The 21,826-nt window shown below is 38.7% G+C and overlaps 4 protein-coding genes, 1 long non-coding RNA gene and 1 pseudogene across 8 annotated transcripts; 2 read left to right on the top strand and 4 right to left on the bottom strand.

Moving 5' to 3' along the window:
* Positions 1–2,068: 2,068 nt before the first annotated feature.
* On the top strand, positions 2,069–4,919 carry LEC2 (AP2/B3-like transcriptional factor family protein). Its single transcript, XM_089626442.1, has 7 exons — positions 2,069–2,426; positions 2,487–2,521; positions 2,651–2,725; positions 3,088–3,188; positions 3,278–3,324; positions 3,451–3,524; positions 4,422–4,919. Exons 1-7 carry the CDS (start codon positions 2,069–2,071, stop codon positions 4,917–4,919), a joined length of 1,188 nt encoding a protein of 395 aa, XP_089482568.1.
* A 1,431-nt stretch (positions 4,920–6,350) lies between these two features.
* LOC149385932 (syntaxin-112 pseudogene) lies at positions 6,351–7,025 on the bottom strand (annotated as a pseudogene).
* A 1,308-nt stretch (positions 7,026–8,333) lies between these two features.
* EMB3113 (Ribosomal protein S5 family protein) lies at positions 8,334–10,060 on the top strand. The gene is made up of 2 exons (XM_089627102.1): positions 8,334–9,130; positions 9,646–10,060. The coding sequence occupies exons 1-2, from the start codon at positions 8,463–8,465 to the stop codon at positions 9,893–9,895; spliced, it is 918 nt and encodes a 305-aa protein (XP_089483228.1). The 5' UTR covers positions 8,334–8,462; the 3' UTR covers positions 9,896–10,060.
* A 2,102-nt stretch (positions 10,061–12,162) lies between these two features.
* LOC149385934 (uncharacterized) lies at positions 12,163–12,834 on the bottom strand. Its single transcript, XR_016301221.1, has 3 exons — positions 12,790–12,834; positions 12,540–12,649; positions 12,163–12,295 (listed from the first exon to the last, which is right to left on the bottom strand). It is a non-coding gene; the product is annotated as an uncharacterized LOC149385934 (long non-coding RNA).
* Positions 12,835–15,654: 2,820 nt separating this feature from the next.
* LOC149385935 (uncharacterized) lies at positions 15,655–16,861 on the bottom strand. 2 transcript variants are annotated; one of them, XR_016301232.1, is made up of 4 exons: positions 16,722–16,861; positions 16,485–16,642; positions 16,204–16,373; positions 15,655–16,040 (listed from the first exon to the last, which is right to left on the bottom strand). XR_016301232.1 is itself a non-coding variant. In XM_089625368.1 (3 exons), the coding sequence occupies exons 1-3, from the start codon at positions 16,797–16,799 to the stop codon at positions 16,271–16,273; spliced, it is 339 nt and encodes a 112-aa protein (XP_089481494.1). In that variant the 5' UTR covers positions 16,800–16,861; the 3' UTR covers positions 15,655–16,270. The 2 variants fall into 2 exon arrangements, 1 of the variants encoding a protein (XP_089481494.1); XM_089625368.1 differs by having other exon boundaries at positions 15,655–16,373.
* A 62-nt stretch (positions 16,862–16,923) lies between these two features.
* Positions 16,924–20,609, bottom strand: LOC149385936 (Telomerase activating protein Est1). Of its 3 annotated transcripts, none has more exons than XM_089625365.1 (6): positions 20,389–20,609; positions 19,532–19,583; positions 18,907–19,440; positions 18,715–18,837; positions 18,399–18,592; positions 16,924–18,314 (listed from the first exon to the last, which is right to left on the bottom strand). In XM_089625365.1, exons 2-6 carry the CDS (start codon positions 19,556–19,558, stop codon positions 17,171–17,173), a joined length of 2,022 nt encoding a protein of 673 aa, XP_089481491.1. In that variant the 5' UTR covers positions 19,559–19,583; positions 20,389–20,609; the 3' UTR covers positions 16,924–17,170. The 3 variants fall into 3 exon arrangements, with proteins under 3 accessions (XP_089481491.1, XP_089481492.1, XP_089481493.1); XM_089625366.1 differs by lacking the exon at positions 20,389–20,609 and adding an exon at positions 20,295–20,364; XM_089625367.1 differs by lacking the exon at positions 19,532–19,583.
* Between the last annotated feature and the right edge of the window lie 1,217 nt (positions 20,610–21,826).

The raw sequence follows: 21,826 nt of genomic DNA on the forward strand, positions 1-21,826 counted from the left end.
ATTTATTAATTTATAAGACATGTAATCTCAGGCACTCAAATTATTTTTTTAAATTATTTAGTGGAAGTTAACGGAAATGCATATTTCCATTAAGCCTAACGAAAATTCCACTTCCGTTAAACAATGAAAGACACTATTTTGCCTGACGGAAGTACCACTTCCAATAAGTAATTGGAAGGTGGCTTATTGGAAATGGAAGAGATAATTCTTTCCAATAGCCAGGATGAGACATATCGAAAGACATAAATGCCATACACGCATCTTTAATTGATTCTATTTTTTCTTTAAACTTACAAAATATACATTGAAACAAACAAGAAAGACTTATTCAATGACTTTGCGAAGAAAATAATTAGGAAATTATGTTTTTCTCTTCAAGTTTTCCATGACTTTATTCCGAATTTTTTTTTCTAATTATGATGAAATTTATTCTCTGTAGTGTTATATATATTTTTTTTCAAGAAAAACTTCTTCTAGTAACATATGGATTCCAAAATAAGCCAAAAGTTATGTATTATCTCGATTTAGTATTTTCGTTATTGGTTTCATTAAAAAAACATGTACTGTTACCGTTTCGAGGTTCAAAATTTATTGGTAACCACTGTTATCCGAAAGGAGTACCGTGGAAAGCAGAAAAGGAAAAGAAAAATTGTACCATTGAGAATACCGTTACCATCGAGGAATACCGTCAGTTAGGTTTGAATAGGCTTAGTCAGTTACAAATTCCATATAATATTGTGCATGCATCTTTAATCGTAAATTCTTGTAGTTCTTTGCCATGAGTGTTAACAATAGTGTAATGGATTTAAATAGTTTAGCATTTCCGTTAAATTTAATTAGAAATACCCGTGTCGAGGCACATATATCATTTTTAAAAATGATTATTATGGTTTTATCCAAAAAGCCAATATAAATGTTTTAATTTTTTTGCTTAAATTGAAATTTACCCCAAAGAGATAATGGAATTGTTTTGATACCCAAAATGAAAACACTAAAAACAGAGATTATGTAAATAGTCAAAATGTTATTAATTTTAAGTAAATAACCACGCTTTTTATTTACATGTTCAAATTTACGTAAGAAAAAAAAAGTATATATAAAATGCTCGAATTATCTGTATATATGATGACACATAATTTGAATGGTTATTTACCTAAAATTAACATTTAGTGACTTAGTTACTTAGAAATTTGAAAGAAAAAAAAAAGTTACGAAACACCAAAATAATCAATAGCACATGTAAGTGATTTTGGGAGATAGAAAGAACTAAAAAGCCATGAACTGAAAACAAGAAGTTAGCAATTGCCCTTGTCTCGTCAAACTTGAATCTATATTTCAGAGTAATACCGCCCTCAATTGGCCGATAATTGAAAGTGTAAGTGAACCCAGAAATGTTCAGCCTTTGAACAGGAGAACATTATGAATATATATTTATATAGTTATTATATACAGAGAGAGAGAGAGAGAGAGAGAGAGAGAGAGAGAGAGACTTCAAATTACTTGGCGCCAATTAGTAGTCCTCTTCTTGGGACGTTTCAGCTTTTAATACGTGGTGATTTTTATCGTTCTCATATTTTCATGGCCCGGCCCTTTTAGTCAAACTCTCTCTCTCTCTCTCTCTTTGGTACATGAACATCATGATGCGCTGTATCATTCATATTTCATACATATCTCTTCTACCATATTTTTCTCTCTCACGCCCGGAATGGTCAGATTGGAATCCCACCACTCTCCTCCCTTTACTTGTCACTCCATATCTCGGAGAGACTCTTCCTTCCGTTTCCCATCTCTCTCTCATCTCTCTAGCTAATATATATATATATATATATATATATATATATATATATATACATACTTACATACATATATGCCTTTGTTGACGCGTTTGTGTTGCTTTTCCAACACTTGGAGTGTCTCCACTGGCAACAAACACCCACCACCAAACACAACCCTAACACAAATTATGTCCTCTTTATAACAACGCCACAGCCTCTCCACCACTCTCACTCTCACAGCTTCCTCATTCATATAACTCACTCTCCTCAGTCACTTACACACAAAGAAAATCATGAGTAATAACAATAATCGAAATTGCACCGCCAATAACGGGCAGCCCCGGCAATTACTACCGCGGGCCCGATGGGCCTTTGCACCGGTGGTGCCGCCGCAGAGCTCGCTGAGCCAGGTTGCTCCTTTTCAGGTCCAAGAGCAAATGATGGTCGAGCAAGAGAAGCGCGCTTTGGATGCATGGACCACCAAGCTGGCTCGAACCAAGCGCAAAATGGCTCGCCAGTTTAGAGCCCATCTCAAATCCTCTTCTTCTTCTTCTTCTTCCTCTACTATCACTAGTTCACTCACTCCTCATCATCACTATTCGAGTTCGAACTCTACTTCTTCTTCTCCTTCTTCTGCCTCCGCGAGAAACGGTTTCCAGAATAAAGAGGAAGAAGAGCAAGCAGTGCTGTCCAACAATGTCACTTCTATAGATGATCTCTACACCTTCTTCAGTCCGGACAACAAGGTTTGTTTCTTTTCTTTTGTCCTCTTCTGCGTTTATCACTCTTCTCTCTCTGCTTTATTACTTACATATAATTACATGCTGTTAATTATGGTCGCAATTAATGGGTTTGTTTGGTTTGTTGTACTGTAGAGACTGAGATTTGTGCTGAAGAAGGAGCTGAAGAACAGTGACGTTGGGTCTTTGGGTAGGATTGTCCTTCCAAAGGTCAGATGATACAAGAGTATTTTTATGTTATTTTATTTTTTTCGTTGAGATTGGTTTGTTATTCTCTAGAAGATACTTGAATCTTACTTGGTTTGACGAGTACTTATCTTTTCTTTGTTAGTGCTTTTCCTTTTAGGGACAAGAGAAGGTAGTAAATACCAATTGCTACTATATTTGATTTCTCAGTCTTGTTGACTTCTATATATATTGTGACCCCGTTTTTGCCCAATTACCATCTTGTTTTTTTTGCTTCAGACTTCTCGGTATTTGGTTCTAAGAAATCATCTGAATGAACAAGCTTAAATTATTCCAAACATTTCTCTATTTCTAAATGCTAATATATATATATATTATAATCTCAGAGGGAAGCGGAAGATAGACTACCAAGCCTCTTTGATAAAGAAGGAATCAAATTGATCATCAAAGATGTATATTCCATCAAGCAATGGTGTTTAAGATACAAGTGAGAATCATATATGAATACTTTTCTTTTCTTCCTTTTTTATTATGAAGCCATATATATATATTAACTTTATGGTGTTTTTATTGCAGATACTGGTCCAATAACAAGAGCAGAATGTATGTGCTTGAAAACACAGGTAAAACCCACTAGCTTATAATTGTGCTCTAATTAACGAGATCATTGAAATTGAGTTCATTTTATGTATTGATAATACATGCATTTATGGGTTGACATGAAGTCCCTAATATTGGCAATGTAACAGTGGACTTCGTGAAGCAGAATGGGCTGGAGATGGGAGATTCCGTCGCTCTTTACGAGGACGAATGCAAAAATCTCGTGAGTTTTACTTGCCTTTTGTAAAATAATATTTAATTAATTGGGATTTGAGTCATTACGAGATATAGTTTGTTTGTTCAAAGTTCAAATCTTATAGCCATTATTACAACACTGCCACTGGTCCTTTTAAATCTTTGGAATTAATTAATGAGATGTACATTAAAACCAAATAAATAATTACCAAATGAGGAAATGTCCAACCGACTTTGCGAGATAGTTTTTTGTAATTACTTGAGTTCACACGTTATTACTTCTGACTAATGCCAGCAAAAAGCTTAATTAATAAGATTACAAACTCCTCTGCACTTGTTAAGTTAAAAAAATTACGTGAACAGAATACAAGCATTCTTCATTTTTAATTATTATTTGATATACAATAATGAACACGTGTTAAAATTTTACTTTTATGCTGTATCACATTTTTTTAGGCAAACCGTTCCGCTAAATAATATACGAACATGTTTATATTTCTTTTTTTATGAACGAATCATGTTCTTCATTTAAGGAATTAACGAGTTTGCTAATTTCCAACCTCGCTTTCTTTCCATACTTGTGACATTCAATGCAATGAAAAAAGAATAGTAATAAAACTAAAGCTAGCGCTTTAAAGTAAGCCCGCCCTTCCTTTTTCTTAATTATATCATTTGTCTTAAACTTTCCCGATATAAACTCTTTTGACTTAACTAATTGATTGTTAACCATTTTGTTAATCAATTAATTATAATACTACCATTTAATTATAACTTAATAAGCGTTATTCCCATCTACCATTGTACTGAAAACTCATCAATTTCGCTCATGCCTATCGTATTCATATATGTATTATCACATTTTTTGTCCAAACCCTTAGCGAGCCCTTGTTTCTGGTACTGACACGTGTCCATATGTGTAAAACAGTTCTACGTGGCAATGAAGAAAGGAGACCAAGTCATCAATCCAACGTCATCATCGCTATCGGAGACCACTTGCAATCTTCCGAGCATCTTCAACCAAACCACCACAAACGAGTTCAGTCCTGATTACAACACGACGAACCACGCGCTTCACACGTACGGACAATTCCGTACCGGGAACGAAGAAGACATGGCGTATCTAAATAATCAGAAAGAAGTCAATGCAAACAACGGCCTGCTTTTAGCCTCTTCCACAACTACTTGGTCCCATGATAATAATCAACTTCACAATTACATGGATTTCGGTGTTAATTTGGCTGATAATAATGGTAATAATAATTCTGATTTCTCGGGGAACGTCAACGGCGATGGGATGAAGGTTGGAGATGAGATCTTCGACGACTGCTACGGCGACCTTGGGACGCTCCCGGAGGTCAATTATTACTACAATTATTACTATGGAATAAGTGGGAGCTTGTTTGATGGTGTGTATAGTGACTGAGAATATTACTTATAATTGCCATGCACATCTACTTGAAGGACACATTCTGTATGTTTGTCTTATCTTGTGGCACACCGTCAAACATAGTTTTTTTTTTTTTTTTTTTTTAATAATACTTTGTTTTATGGTCACCTTATTAAGACATATCATGAAGCTAAAATAGTTAGAATTTGCGCGCCATTACAACAACTTTGCAAACATTATAAAAATTTATACCATGCTTAAAATTATTGAGATAATGATAAGAATACTAATAATAATAATTGCGGAATAATAATAACACACAATCTCGTAATCATGTTGACTACCACCTGCTTTCTTATTAGGACGGAAAGAAATTCAAACACTATAGTTGTACACTCAACAACTACTTTCACGATTTCCTAAGTTTGAGATCTCCTCTCCTCCATTATCTCCCATGATCTCTTATAAAATATATTTGACATGATCTCTTGTAAAATGTTTTTTTTTTTGTTCCCACCCAAGTGACATATTGTTCTAAATCTAATACGCTCAAATCACTTATCTAGAAGTAAACAATGGGCTGAGTTAGCATGCCCCGGCCCCCTCCCAAAAAATATTTAAATTAAAATATCTACACCAAATTTTTAATAATTTTTAAATTTTTGTAGCCCAAAACTATTTGTTAATTTTTTTTTTTTTGTGTGCTCCCCCTGAATAATTTTAGAATTCCTTTTTTTTTTTTTAATTAAACTTTTATCACGGACATCACATAACTTACATTTTATAGAGCAACTAAATGAAGTTCATTTCACAACGTAATTTTTTTTTTTTGGAGGTGTGTAAGATTTGTCTTTTCCCAAGGGGTGTATATGAAAAGATTATATAGTTTTTGGATAAAATTGTGAAAATAGTAAAAAAAAAAAGGGTGAAAAATAAAATTTCTTCGTTCTTTGTTTTTTTTGACATCCTAGTGCTTCTTAAGAAGTGATGATTAGTTGAAAATCAATTCAAATAAAAATAAACGAATACATGATCTTCCTTCTAGCTTCTCATCGACGAGGTTCCAATTTATGAGGGCCGTAGAGAGCGACGACGACGAGCTCTTTGAGCTTGGATTCTTCAGCTGGCCTCTATAGCGCAAAGTTTTTGGCTAGCCTGAATTGGCTTAATTGACCTCATCTTTCTCGTGAACTATCTTGTCTTGATCATCAGTGTTATTGTTGATGGCCTTGATCAGTTTATAAATTGACTTTTATCTTCGGAGTTAAAATTTGCATCTTGATCTGCATCTAATAACTATTTTAGATGACTAACTATTTGAATGGCTTTAATTAACCTATTGAACATAGATAAGAGAATGGTAAAAGTATTTTTTTAATGCTTTTAATATTTATAACTTTTGGTTAAAAAAAAGAATTTAAGACATTTTTGACTCATCGTCTTTGACCTCTTTAACAACTTGGTCCCTGATTAAAAAAACCTGCAGTCTTGGCCCATTATGACCAGCCAATTTTCATATTTGGTACTTCTGTTAATTTTTCTGTCAAAATTGTCGGATACTCATCACGTGCAAGTCACGTGTGCGAATTGTGGAGGGTAATTATGTAATCCTCTCTCCCTGGGCCTCGACAAGAACCGCCATGTCCAAGAACACCTGCCCTAGCCGGTCCAGGCTCCGGCGAAGCTCCACGACCCCCTCAGCTTCGCTCTCTCACGATCTCCCTCAGCTTCGCTCTCAGGCCGTTCGTCACTGAGACCCGAGAACGGTCCAGCGGAGTCCCCGCCCCGTGGGCCCCGCGGCTCTCCGCGTTCGACTTGTCGAGGCCCTCGCTCCTTGACCGTCCGAGTCTTTCGGAGAATCGATGCCACGTCAGAGTCTGTGCGGTCCCTCAGGCCGCGGAGGATCTTCGTGTTGTGCGTCGATTTCGCCTCCTCGTTCAACGATCAGAGGTCGGACAAGAGATTGGTTATCTCTTCGATCTCCGACCTCACCGCCTCGACTTCTCTCTGAAACTCGAAGATTTTCTCTTCTCCATGATGTTGCTGGCCCTTCTCGAGGTCGTGGCTCGATTCGCTGTCAATCTTGGCTTGTTTCTTGAGATCGACATAACTTAGGAATGATTTCGTCATCAGATCGTTCATCTTCGCCTGAAATTGCACGACTTGGGGAAAAACAGAGATGTTTCTCCGGCGGCGATCGAGAGTGGTGTGACGAGTCGAAGAGAGCAGATTCGATTTGGTGAGAGCCGCTGTCATTTGCGATTGAATTCCAAGGGAAAGGAAAACAAAGCAGGCTATTCTGATGCTCAATTTTTTTTTTAATAATTATTATCCCTAGAATGAGTCAACCAACAATTCACTTGAGTTGGCTTCAGAGAAGCAGAAGAAAGCAGACGCGAATGTGTAAAGGCTTGTTGAAGAACAGAAGGTCAGCCTCTAGATACCCCTCGTAACCCTGTGTATTTATTTATCATACTATTTCTGTACCTTCACTGAAGAATTCATTTTAATTTTTCAGAGGGAAAAAGGAACAAGCTTTGAGTAAAATACTGAAGCTAGAAATGGAGTTGGATGCGAAGCAGAAGTTGGAGATGGAAATCGAAGAGATCAAAGGGAAGCTAGAAGTGATGAAGCATCTGGGCAACCAAGATGACGAAGCTGTTCAGGCGAAGATGAAGGAGATGAAAGAATCGTTGACTGGAGAACGATCAAAGACGACAAGATCTGAACTTCGTGTAAGAGAAATACAATGTGGGCACGTGATGAGTATTACATAATTACCCTCAACAATTCGCACGCGTGACTTGCACGTGATGAGTATCCGGCAATTTTGACAAAAAAATTAACAGAAGTACCAAATATGAAAATTGGATGGTCATAATGAGCCAAGGCTGCAGGTTTTTTTAATCAGGTACCAAATTGTTAAAGAGGTCAAAGACGAGGGGCCAAAAATGTATTTAATTTAAAAAAAAAACAAAAAATGTCACTTAAATATAATAGGTGTCATTAAACACTCATTTTGAGAGTTTAGAGGCCTCCAATGAGGACCTTCAAATGCTTACAAATTTTGTTTCATTATTAGTCTATTTTTTCCTGTATAAATTATTAAAATTGATCGCGTAATTCAAATTTAGTATAATATTTATTTTTTATTTATAAAAATAAATATATTTTAACTAGTAGATGAATAAGAAAGAAACATACGAAGTCGTCGCCGGCCGTCGCTGTACCCTCAAGACCGCTACGCCTAAGAATTGAATGTTTCGTGGCTTAACCGCTCTGATTAAAAAGAAAGGGACGTTCTCGAAAGATTTCAGTATACTTAGTAAGGGTATTTGTGTAGTTCCACAATGAAAAAGGATAAAAATGAAATAAAATAAACAAGGGAGACGAGAAGATTAAAAATCCAAAAGAATCATCTAAAAAAAAAAAATCCAAAAGAATCATCTAAAAAAAAAAATCCAAAAGAATAATAAGAGATAAGATCAGTGTGAGAGCTCTACTCTCTCAAACAGATTACAGACAGACATAGCCCAAGAAGAAGAGGAAGACCCAATCTCTCTCTCTCTCTGGTCGACAATGGGAGCCACGGCGACATCCGCCACGTCAGCAATCTCCTCCCTCTCTCTCCTCTCCGCTCACCCTCGTCAGCACAGCCTCCGCCGCCAATTCCCGGTCTTCTTCTCAGCCAAGCCCGTCTCCGTCTCCGCCTCCCTCAGAGTCGCCGCGCCCAGGGCCGCCGGCGACGACGAGACCACATTCATGTTCTCCGACGACCTAGACGACCCGGACGCGCCGTTCGTGCCGCCGGAGAGGCCGGAGGGGTTCGTGGCGCCGCCGTCGTTCGACGAGGGGCCGATGGAGACGGAGGACGAGATCGCCGCGGCGTACGAGGAGCTGTACGGCCCGGCTTTCAGCGGCGTCTCGGTTCTTGGGAACGACGTGTATGTGATGGACTCGAAGATGAGGAAGATGACAGGGTTCGGGTCCGGAGCCCCGAAGAAGGAGAAGACCCGCGACGGGTTCGACGAGAGGGTGGTTCAGGTCCGCCGCGTCACCAAGGTCGTCAAGGGAGGGAAACAGCTCCACTTCCGCGCCGTCGTCGTCGTCGGAGACAAGAAGGGGAATGTCGGCGTCGGCGTCGGAAAGGCCAAGGAGGTCATCGCCGCCGTCCAGAAATCCGCCGTCGACGCTCGCAGGAACATCATCACCGTCCCCTTGACCAAATACTCCACTTTCCCACACAGGTAATTACAAGCCTCAAACTCCGACAATCATATTCGTGTTAGAATGGGAGGTAAAAGATAGGATTCATATAGTTTTGGATGAGTTTGGTTTCTAAAAGATAGGATTTTTGGTCATACGTGTTAGAATGGGAACTGAGAATGATTATAAGCTAGGAATTTCATTCAGGGACGTTAATATACACATTTCAGATAAGAAGCAAATTTCTTGTTTTCTTAATTCATAAAAGTTTATAACTTTTCGAAAGAAGGAGGTAATCAGGTAAAGATATGTTTTACGTAATCCAAACTGTTTCTCATTTTATAGTCTAACTTGTTTTGAGATAGAATCCATTATATTATATTTACTCCAAACTGGCATCTCAGTCAATCTTCGAGATTCAGGTTAAGACGATGAAGAGAAAATTGCTCAATTAGATATTCCACATTAGAAAGAGAATGGAAACTGACAAGTGATTGGTATAGTGGTAAAGACGATTCTTTCACCGGATAATTGATGTTTGGAAAGTTGTGAATAGGTCTGAGGCGGACTATGGGGCGGCGAAGGTGATGCTGAGGCCGGCGTCGCCGGGGACGGGAGTGATCGCGGGAGGGGCGGTGAGGATCGTGCTGGAGATGGCTGGGGTGGAGAACGCTCTCGGGAAGCAGCTCGGGAGCAACAACGCTCTCAACAACGCTCGCGCCACAGTCCAGGCCGTCCTCAAGATGAGGCAGTTCAAAGATGTCGCCCAAGACCGTGGTATCCCCATGGAAGAGCTCTGGAAGTAGTAGTAGTAGCTGTACGCTTCTATACCTTTATCTCTCTGCTTTTTTTTTTTTTTTTTTTGAAGTAACACATTCACCATTGTTTAGTTTTTGTTTTGATTTTTCGATTTTTGAATTCATCGTCTGGTTTTCCGATTCTGTAAATTAAAAAATTGCTTTCAAGTTTTATCGGTTTCTTTCTTTCTAGAGAAGAAGATCAAAAGCATACACGGCTATGAGAAAGTGTAGAAATGAGAGATAGAAAACTGAAGCTTGAAGACGATCAATAGAGTGAGGCAAATGATAAAACAGAAAGTCTTTTGCTTTGATCTAAATGATACTAGTTCTGGTTCCGTTTTTTGCGCTGTCTCGAGGCAAAGATTATAAAAAAATTTCCTTTTCATTCAACAAACATTATATGGCTTTGATCGCATATATCCAAGAACACCGTTTTAATAGATTTGATGCCATTGGTTTGGAATTCTCTACTGCTATACAGCAAGTACGTTTTCAGCTTTCAGACTTAACCATTGAGATCAAGGGGTTTTTACTTTGGGGATCTTCCAATACAACAGTGATGGAGCTATATACACGTATCAACCTACAACATGAAAGAAAAAAAAAAAACTGATCCAGAACAACCATTGGTTTTTTTCTCTTCTTTGTAAGTAAGCAAACAATTTGAACAGTAAAAATCAGGAGAGTTCAATTGACAAGATGCTCAAGTCTTCCCTTGTGTAGTCTTGAGGCAGAAAAGAGTCCTTTGTTAGTGTCCCTACACGGCGATAACAAGAATGGTGCTTTCAATCTTCCTGCAAAACAAGGCTCTTAGTGAGTTTAGCATATATATCTTATCAAGATTCGAAAAACATAAACGAAGTCTGTAGATATGATGCGACTCACATTTTCAGGCGAACGATTCAAATCAAGCAGCATAGACGTCCCTGGAACGATTAAGCAGAACAGTTTCTTAACATGTTTCTAAACCACACAAGCGTGTTAGACTGAGTTTTCATTTTGAATTAGCACACTATATTCGAGCGGTACAACAAGTGAAGAAGCAGAAAATCACAGAATGAACTTGTTTATATAGAACATTTAAATGGTGGCAGAGAAGCAATTAAAAAATTACCCAAACGTTCTTCACTAGGCTTGGGCCTTCCCATACCTACGCCACTTCCTTCATTCGCCTTCCCGAGACTGTCAACATCCGAGTCCTAATCGAGTTTAAAATATAAGTATTTTCGACTCCTCAAAAACATGGAACAAAATTCCACCTAGACTAATCAATCATGAACAAAGTGTAACTTACGTCTTCTTTGAGCGAATGATTTAAGTCGATCAGATCATCGCGCGTCCCTGAGATGAAGAAGCAGAAAATCCAAAGAATGAAATTCGAGCGGTACACCAAGTGAAGAAGCAGAAAATCCATAGAATGAACTTGTTTTAAGCCATATATATATATATATATATATATATATATGTATAGAGAGAGAGAGAGAGAGAGAGAGAGAGAGAGAGAGAGAGAACATTTAAATAGTGGCGGTGAAAAAATTAAAAAATTACCCGAACGTTCTTCACTAGGCTTGGGCCTTCCCATACCTACGCCACTTCCTTGATTTGCCTTTCCGAGACTGTCAACATCCGAGTCCTAACCGAGTTTAAGATATAAGTATTTTCAACTCCTCAAAAACATGCAACAAAATTCCACCTAGACTAATCAATCATGAACAAATTTTGCGTAACTTACTTCTTCTTCGAGCGAATGATTTAAGCCGATCGGATCATCGGGCGTCCCTGAAATGACAGAGCAGAGCAGATTATATTTTGCCATTTGGTTTTTCAATACAAAGGAATTTTGTTTTTCCTCTTGCGTTTACAAACTGGAACCGAATTTCCGAATTGAATGAATATATATATATATATATACATGTAGCAGAAGAACCTCTCTTGGGAGGCAAGGCATCTTGAACCAAAGAGTCTCGTCTAGGCTCGGGCGTTTTAGTGATAGTGCCAGCTTCATCAGTTTGACAAGGCAACGAGCTGATACAAAATGAAGATACATTGTGACAAATATATACATTTTAGGCTGAGAACCCATATCCAACACACTATATACTGACTTTGAAGTGATCTTCCCAGCCAAAATTGAGGGATTCACCAAATCAGAATCTTGTCCGTTCTTGGTCTCCTTTTCCCTCTGTGTCGTCTAGAATATACGAACAAGAAATATATCATGGTTATACTATATGTTTTTTGGGTCGCGTCGGAATCAGAGACGAAAAAGAAAACTATGTCTCACGTGATGATCTTGAGATCCCTCAGGCTTGTCCTTGTTTCCATTGATAAAATTTTTGGAATATTTATCGCAGAATATAGACCACCAGAATTGCAAAAACCCGTCCGGCTCATCCTCACAAATTGCTAACAGTTTGACACAAAATAAATTCCCAGGTCAAGAAATAAAAATTTATAGAAATGACATCGAATTCAACAACATTAACACTATCTCTATCAGTTAGCATCAAGATTAATTATAGGGTGAGAAAAAAAGAAAGTCCATATCAGAAAGAACTGCCAAAAACTAAATATAGCAATTTTACGTAAGCATTCTTTGTTCAGATTATATATATGTATATGTATGTATATATTATATATGTATACTTACCAGGCATGGGTCCAGGTGCGTGGTCAGGTAGTTTAGCCTCTTTCTTGAAAATCTCCGCAGTCTTAACCATCTTCTTTTTCGACATGTATTCGAGCATGAAAAATTCGAACCTTGCCAGAAAAATCAAACACCCAAACGGAAATGAAAATGAATGAAGAGACGGAGAATCGTAATATATACATTCGATCGGTACAAACAAACAAGGATCACCGTATTTATATGCATGTTGTAGTGATGTTCATGTACTCACCATTGTTGATTAGGTTCAGAGTTCCGATCTTCTTCTGGGAAACTCATGATCATTGATCGAATGAAGAAACAGAACAAAAAAAATCCGAAATTGGATCAAACTCAACCGAACTGAGTTGGCATGAATGTATGCGATGAAATGTAGTCGAAAGGAATTTGCGAGTGCCGAGGTAAAGAGCGTGATAAAGAAAAAGACTAAATATGTCTTCAAAACACACCAAGCTTGGGAATTTTCCAAGAAAGACGTAGTGGAGAGAAGAGAGCTGAGAGAGGAGAGATTTCAGTTAGCGAGTGCAGAAACTTCCATGCAAAAGAAAATTGGCTTTAGATTGAGAGTCCAAGATTGGAATATTGGTGTCCGTTCGTGCGGTTATGTACTCGTATTATGAAGACTTTATAGTCAAGGTAATTGAATTTATATAAGCATATCAAGATTCAAAGTGAATTCCTCCTCCCGGCAAAAAAAAAAAAAAGTTTTTTTTCCAATAAAATCTTACGAACGTCAACTTTATATCTATAAATGGAACAATCATTTTGACTTATTATATCATATATATAAATATATATATATATATATATATATATATATTAATTTGTAGCATTTTAGATCTTTTTATTTAACTAATGATTTTTTTTAAATGAAACACATAAATAACATAACACATATATACAAACATTGATTAATTACACAACTTTTAAGATTGCAAAATAGTCAACAGCTCATTATTTTATACATTCATGCTAACAAATTCGCCAAAAGATTTTAAAAAATATAATAATAATCTTGGACGGTATTAACCACGGTAAATACGTTTATATGATGTTTGTATTTTTGGATGGTTTCATATTTGAGTGTTTATCCATTTTTTCGTTCTTGATCTTCGATTTCTTAGTTATCTATCTTTTTCTTAGGCATTTCATCTCAATTTTGGGACAATTGACTCATTATGAAGCTCATATATTTTCGGATGTGTTTGGCCGATATTAACCGATCTAAACTACAATAAACGATTTTTGAATTACAAATCAAGAATGATTTATAACGGTTTATAGTAGTTTATAATCTTCCAAATAATGAATCTTGAAGAGAGAATATGAGAGAATTTTAACATCTGTTTAATTTGTTTTTTATTTCTCTAATTTTTACGGGATTTTAATTTGAGGATCTTAATCTAAAATCCATTCTCAATAATTCAATAAACATAAAGAAAAACTTCCCCATCTTTAACTCTGAAAGCCTAATCCTAGCGACATTAAAGTTTTGCTTTTCTTTTCCCTGAAGGTTACTTGCAGCGACGGCAAAAGTTACTCTAAAGCTACAAAAAGGGTAAATTTGACGTTTTTTTTATATTAGAAGCGACACATCGCTTCTAAAAGTTTGAAAAAAAAATTAGAAGCGATATACTAAGTCAAAAAATTCAACTCTTATGCTTTTCTTTTTCTAATTGTCGGCAAGCCCTTTCCATAATTCCATTATCGACTCTAATTAAAAACGATTTGTCGCTTTTAAAAGCACTTCGCTTCTAAAAGTATACTTTGTACTAATGCGACTCTTATTCACTAGAGTTCATCAATAAGGTCTTCTTGTTGTGTTGCTGAGCCATTTAGTGCATGGGTGAAGTTGGAACAGGAACCAAAACTCCAGATTTGTAGTGGCGCGAGGGGTTGGAGCAATGAATCGTTGAGTTTGCATGCCGAGCTCTACTGCGATTGTCTCGAGATGGGCACTTCGGACCAATGGGGACAATATGGAGAATGGAGGTCGGTGGTCGCAGAGGTTAGTTTTTCTCAATATACTCACGGATCTTTATGCAACGTAAGCACGATCTGAAATGCTTTATTCATCATGTTTCTATTCGTATTTTTGTTCTATGTTTGATATTGTTTGTTTGTAATTCTGAAGACGAATTAGTCATCGTTCAATCTCACTTTATGAAATTCATGTTAGATATTTGTATTTGTTTATGTCAAGTGTGTAGGTTTAAGGCTCTTTTTTATATTGTTTTCTCCGAGCTCCAATAGACAAGATTACTCTCGACCTAAGGAACACAAAATCCCTTGATCTAAAATGTGGTCATCGGAATCGATCCCAATGAACCGCACTAGATCCCGTAATGTTATAATCTGTTAGGATTCAACACACAAATCCGACCTAATACTTCCTAAAATTAGAAAATAAAACTCGCGAAGAACAAAATAAAACACACACAGATTTATAGTGATTCACTTTTAATGCTAGTTACGTCCACTTCGCCGATGCAAATTCTCACTAAAATCCAAATCTGGAGAAGATCTGTTTACAACTCTCTTGCGCTCTGATCGATCCGCAAATCATCGTCGTAAAATCTTCAGTCGTCAACTTTGTCACCTCGGGCGTCGGTTAGGCTCCAAACTTCTAACAATCTCCCTTAAAAACATAAAATAAATTATATCTTCCTAGCCCATCTATATATCACATCTAGGGTGTTGACGATTGCCTAACAAACTGCATTCCGGCTTTTTCATGGATTAGCTATCGATCAGTGTAAAAGAATTCCAATCGTGTAAATTGACATGGTCTTCTGCCGATGGGCATCATCAGGGAAATAAAAGTAGGATCAAACATTCTCTTTTTATTTCATTTTTCTTTCTTATTCTAAAAGTAATCAAACAGCTGAAAATCTATTTAGGCATCTTTGAAAAACATTATCTGTCCAAAACTTAGTTTAAATATAAAAGTAAAAATCCAGAAACATACACAGCTACAAGCAATGCAGTATATGGATGCAACGAATCTGATACTGTACCAAACAAATTCTTCTACAAACAAAATTTCATAGCTTTCCATAAAAAATAAAAAAAAAATGCACCATCTGTAACCATACGGTAGCCCAAATCTTTCTACTTCTTCTGTCCGATTACTTGACAGATCAGTAGATTGCTTGAAAACATAGAGACCCTTCCTTATCCCATGGAAAGGAATTATAAAAAAAAGTATTCAACATCGTAATATTCAAAACAAACAATAAAGAAAAAGCTGACACATTTTTCAAAACTATTCACAGCTATCCACCATTATGACATAAGCATCATTTTGCCTATAGGCAATAAATAGCATCCAAAAGAGGGAAAGAAAGATGGAAAAAAAAGGTGTCTGAAGCTGATCTATAATATCTGCAAAACAGACAGAGAAAGCCCAACAGCTTGAGATCACCAGAAAGATTGAAGAAGAGACATGAAGTTCTTGCTTCAGTTCCCATGTTGCTCTTGCTTCTGTTTCATCAAGCCCAAGAAGACAAAACAGCACAAGGATGACAAGGATGGCAAGACTGGGTGAGAAACAATCAAATAATGCTCTCTTCTATAACTAATCCATGTCTTAAATCTGAATACTATGTGTTTTTTTTTTTCATTCCATGTATTGTAATAGGCTGACCTCTCAATAAAAAAGAGTCATTTTTTTTTTCTTCTTCTTCCAAACTTTATGTTGTATTATTCATGTCTCACTCCCTCTTGTTAGTTGATTCTGAAGAAGCCTGATTTGGCACCAAGTTCAGGTCACGCATTTGGTTTTCGATAGTAACCAAACCAGTCTGATCGAGAAACCTGTAATTCATAACAAAGAGAAGAAGAAAAAAAAATAGATACAACAAATTAATTTGCTAGAAAAGCTATACGGTAAAACTCAACACAGATCAGGAATTAGAGAAAGATTACCATGTGAGAAGGACGAAGAGAGTGGCAGCGATGAGAATGAGTAAAGCGACATGAAAAAGCAGAGAAGAGTCGCTTGAAGAGAAGGCCAAGCCCAGCATCACTGCCAGCGAAACGCCCAGCAACACGAACGCTGATTTTAGGGTATTCCATGTCGGTCCCTGAAAAAAAAAAAAAAAAACTTTAGCTTAATCCAAATCCGGTTTAAGCTTCGGGAATAATCGAGTGATTTGTACGGACGTTAACACCAGGTGCTAAAGCTCCGAGCATGACAGCTGTTGCCGATGACACTTCTTCTTTGGCTGATTGACTAGTCATTCTCGCCTTTTTCACTTTGTTTTTGGGAGGGAGCGATTTCTGGTTTGATGTCTAGATTCGATCTGAGAGCGAGAGAGAGACGACTATAATAACGAAAGGAATACCGAAACAAAAACGACGGAAATAACTTTCAAACGACGATTAAAAATTAAAACGACAGCGCATTTTCCTACGAAATCATCTGCTTTGCTTCATACAGTCTCTCAAGTCTCAACTCCAGAAACAGTCGATCGGTGGTAGTATATGAAGAAGGAACGAATATACACAAACAAACGGAGACGGTAAAATTCAATATTATACATCACCAAAAAAAAAAAAAAAAGTTTAATAATTCTATAATCCGCGGAGAAGCAAAGGCAGGGCAAGTGAGGTTAACCCAAATAAGTGGGGTTATGCGCGTGAATCAGCCTCTCCCTCTCTTTCAAATACTGAAGCAGAGATTGCGGCTGAGGCTGAGGCTCGCCGATCATCACCTCCGTCGCGTAGTAATACCCCCCCGCCCACGGCCACGCCGCCACCGGCACCGCCGCGTGCCCATGCGTCTGCAAATACTCCCGGAGCCACTCCGCTGACGTCATCGGCCTCTGCTGCGGCGGCGCCGGAGTCCACCCGTTCGGGTACACGCCGGCGCCGGCGTACCAGGCCGCGTCGTCCTCCGGAAGCAGAGGAGCCGACGGCGCCGGTGACTCCTCTCTCCGGGCTACGGACAAGCCGCGCAGCGACGCCGAAGCCGTCTCCTCCTCAACGCCGCTCGGCAGGGCATGCTTTGGGATGCTGACGTGGCTCTTTCCCTCGACCACCCACGAGCTGAGCGACGGAAACCCCGCCGCCGAGGCGCGCGGCGGGCTGAACAGAATGACTTCCTCTTCTTCCACCGCTTCCGAGAACCCGCCGCCGGATTCTCCGCTGATGGCGGTCCCGGCGGAGACGATCCGGCGGGCCCGGCACCGGGTCCCCTTCTCGAACCCTTCCACGCACTCCCGCGGGGACGAGAAGTCCAACCGGCCGTGGGCCCGGCTCGCCGGAGTGAACCCTCTCAGCTCGTAGTCCTCCCAGAGAGGCGTAGCAATAGCACCTTCCTCGCCGCCGGAGTCGCATCTCAGCCTCTTCGTGAGGTCGGAGAGCGAGGCGAGGAAGTACGACCTGGCGGCGATCCCGCCCTTCTCGTCCGAGTCTTCCTCGAAGTTCTCGGCCAGCCACTCGGCGAAGACGAGGACAGCTGGCAGCAGAGGGCAGCGGCTACTCGGCGGGCCCGCCTCGGAGCACCTCTCGACGATCCGGCCCATGAAAACGAAGGCGGCGGGCACGGCCCATTGCCTGAGGCCGGGCTCGGTTAGGCTCTGGAGAGCGTACACGAATATGGAAACGGCTTGGAGTGACCGGAACGGGCCTTTCCTCACCGAATCCATTTCCCCGTACGACTCAAGAGCGGCTCTCAGTTCTTGGTCCTCCAACGCCAGCAAGCTCTCGAGCGCTCTCACCACCGACGCGAAAACCGACGGGAAATCGTCCAAACTGTGCCACAAAAGAAACACGTGTTACGAGCGCTAAAAGAACCGGCGAATAAGGCGAGCGCTCGCGGCGATCGACGGGCTTTACCTTGATTCGATGAAAAAGAAGCTTACGAGTCTGATGAAGAGAGACCAAACGTCGGTTGCTTCGGAGCAAGCGCTCGGCGTGACGTCAAACGAGAAATCGCCGCTCGGTCTAGAATGTTTGCACCTCTCGGACGGTTTCGTGAAATTAAACGGAGCCTCGGTTGTAATTGATGGCGTAGAGGAAGAAGACATGTTCTGCGCAATCACAACACTGACCGATCTTCAGAGCCGAACTATATATATCGGAGCTCGAGTGATCGATACACAAAGACTGAACGAGATAACAATATTAAAAAAAGTCCAGGCTTTTTTTTTACCCTTTCCAACAATACTGTGAGATTGTCCCTGGCATCAGGAAATGGCTCTTTAACTGCGAGACTCCTTATGCAGTGATACAGAGCCAGAAATTCATCACCCACATACGTAGCCAAAACCGCCAACTGCGCAGATTATGAGGATTAGAACAAAAATAAATATCAGAAAAAAAAAAAAAAAAAAAAAAGATGAACCTGGTTATGAGGATTTCCACTGTCGGGCCACATCGCGGTGGCTTCGAGGTAATACGTGGCAGCCATGGACCAGTTTCGATCCCCCGCATCAGGCCTATCGTACTGTTCTCTGTAGCGAGCCAAGTCGCCGAGGCACACCAGAAATCGGTGGCACAGAAAGTGGCACTGGTTGATCTTCCTCGGCTCGGGCTCGAGCCTCGTCCTGTAGAACGAGGACTCGTCGGGAAGCCTGTAACGCTTCCTGATCTTCACGACCAGGCTCTGGTAAAACTCCGTGGCCTCAGACAGGAATGCCCTGAACGCTTCCACGTCTGCAGAGCTTTTTGCGATGCTCTTTCGGAACTCGTCGATGTGCTTGTAGTGGAGCTTCCACAGACAGTACTCGAGCTCGTGGACTTGATCGTTCTGCTCGCTGTCGCGCAGGATTATTGTCTCGTAGCGGGACCGGACTTTGCGGTACAGTTCGCGCACGTGGCTCTCCCGCGGGCCTTTCGCGTGGATCAGCATCAACAGTTGTTTCTCTTTCTCCGAGACCTTTCGAGAATCGTGTTACTCGAATTAGCTACTTGACTCGTGAAATCTTTTGTGAAAGGAAATGGTTGAGCCTAGTCTGAGATTTTTTTACCTCGGTTAGGATATTGTGGTTAGTCATGTTTGGGGATCAGCTTTGGCCTGGGCTGAAGGTTTTAGAGTCATTCAAGAATGAAATGTCAGAAATGAAACTTGTGAATGAAGATTTAACACTCTGGTTTTTGTGTGTGTAACAAATCTGTGCAATTACGAAGGTTCTCTAAGAAAAGCTCTCTATGTGAAATAATTAACTTTTGCAGATGGTTCCAAAAATGTCTCCTTGGAAACCAAAAATATATAAAATAAAGGGATTTGCAAAAATATTTTTAAAAAATTACTCTTGATTTGGAGAGAGATATTGATCCGCCACCTCAAGAACAACTTGATGTAAAATTCTACAGCAAATTATGTACTGGGAATTGTGATTTATATTTTCCTGATATTGTTTTGTTTTTAAAGTTGAATGCTTTCAAATGAAAAAGTATATCCCGTAAATTTAGCAAACGTATAGCATGTGAATTATTTTGTTACCTCATCGAATATCAGTTTATTTGCAACGGATAATAATTAGAAATATATTTAACTCTATGTCTCCCATCTAACATTGAACTATTCTGAAAGCGGAAAAAGAGAGAGAAAAAAAAATCAAGCCTTAGTTAACCAACTTATTTGTATTCCAACATTTATTTAGTTATCTTTTCTGCTGTAGAGTTTTTCTATTTGTCACTTGATCAAGCACAAAAGCTTACTAAACCCAGATGTCAATTTATCAGTGAAACAAACCATAGATCTTCAACAACAAAGTAGAAAAGACAAACCATGTCGAATCAAACTCGAGAAAAACAGCAAGTTCAGAAATTCCTCTGATCTTCAATCATCTAGAGAGAGAGAGAGAGAGAGATCATAACTTACAGTTACTACCAATGTTTTGGAGCAGAGAATTCAGACCAAGCCAACACTTGAAAGAGAGAGAGAGAGAGAGAGAGAGAGATATTAATTAAAAACTTGGGTACATGTACTGTATCTGTATGAGTTGTGAAACGGACAAAGTTAGAGGTTAGTGATTATTGTGATGATGAGACTCGGAAGAAGATGACTACTGTCTTTCCCAATATCCGTATAATATATATGTTATATCATTTCTATTTTGCAATTTTTTTTTTTATTTTATATTATTAATGCTTTAAAGTTAAATAGAAGAAGAGAATAAGGATAAAGTGGCCTTATCAACGCAAATCTATTTTTTTTTTCGTCCCCAAAGAAAAACATATATTAAATCTGTGACCGAAATGAAGAGCATCGTTTGCGATCCAAGCTAAATGGTCTAAACCCCAACTTTGTCTTGGCTTTTACTTTTTGGTACTCATACGGAGACCATTACGTATCTTATTAGATTGCTTAAAAGTTGGGACATAAGTTATATTTTATTTCTGTTTATTTTTTGCTAATAAATTATCCTATTATATTTAAATACCTTGATATCGTATCCATGTTGATGCCATGCTAATTCATTCCGTCTACAATTTTCTTCTTCTCTTGAAGCCTATTCAAATTTGAGGAATTTGATATGCTTCAAATGACTATTGATCTTTATGTTCTAATTTAATAGAGTAGCATTTCGATAACAAGCGAAACGGTCCATATTTTGGATATTGAGCCTTTTATTTATAGGCCTACAAGAAAAGGGACGGGAACGAGCTCTTTTCAATTGGAATTTTACATATTTTGATCTATTTAAACTTAAGTTAATAAGACTCACTTAATCGTTATTTCGCTCGAGCCATTTTATCTTGCCTCTCGTTTTATCATTGACTTGACTTAAATATCTCTGCCATCGGACTTCTGCTTCGTCTTGTTCTCTTATTTTATTCCTTTTAAAATGTTGATGTATCATCTTACTTAGCAAGTTGTTAAGTTAAACGACTTCCTATATTTGTTTGATATATATATATATATATATATATATATATATATATATATATATATGTGTGTGTGTGTGTGTATGTATGTGGAGCCAAGGCTTTGGGGAGTCCTACAAAAATTATTTGTATGTACTGTATAAAATAATTACACTCTAAATAAGTAAAAATTTGTATTATAATTCCTTTCAAAACAAATAATTATTTTTAACTCCCTGATAGGTTTGATCTATATCCACACACACATATATATATATATATATATATATATATATATATATACTAGCATATAACCCGCGCTTTGCCAAACACTGCTCTTGTGTCTAGCCCTCCGAACTCGGAAACTCTTTGTGAACCAAACCCCACATAAAGTCCGGCACAAGCTCGCATCCATGAAGTCTCTCTCGTCCTGGACTCCGAAAACAGTGAAC

This window comes from Urtica dioica, chromosome 9 (assembly GCF_054948205.1).
Source record: "Urtica dioica subsp. dioica isolate 48M chromosome 9, U.dioica_male_clone48M_v1_H2, whole genome shotgun sequence".
Taxonomy (NCBI): Eukaryota; Viridiplantae; Streptophyta; class Magnoliopsida; order Rosales; family Urticaceae; genus Urtica; species Urtica dioica.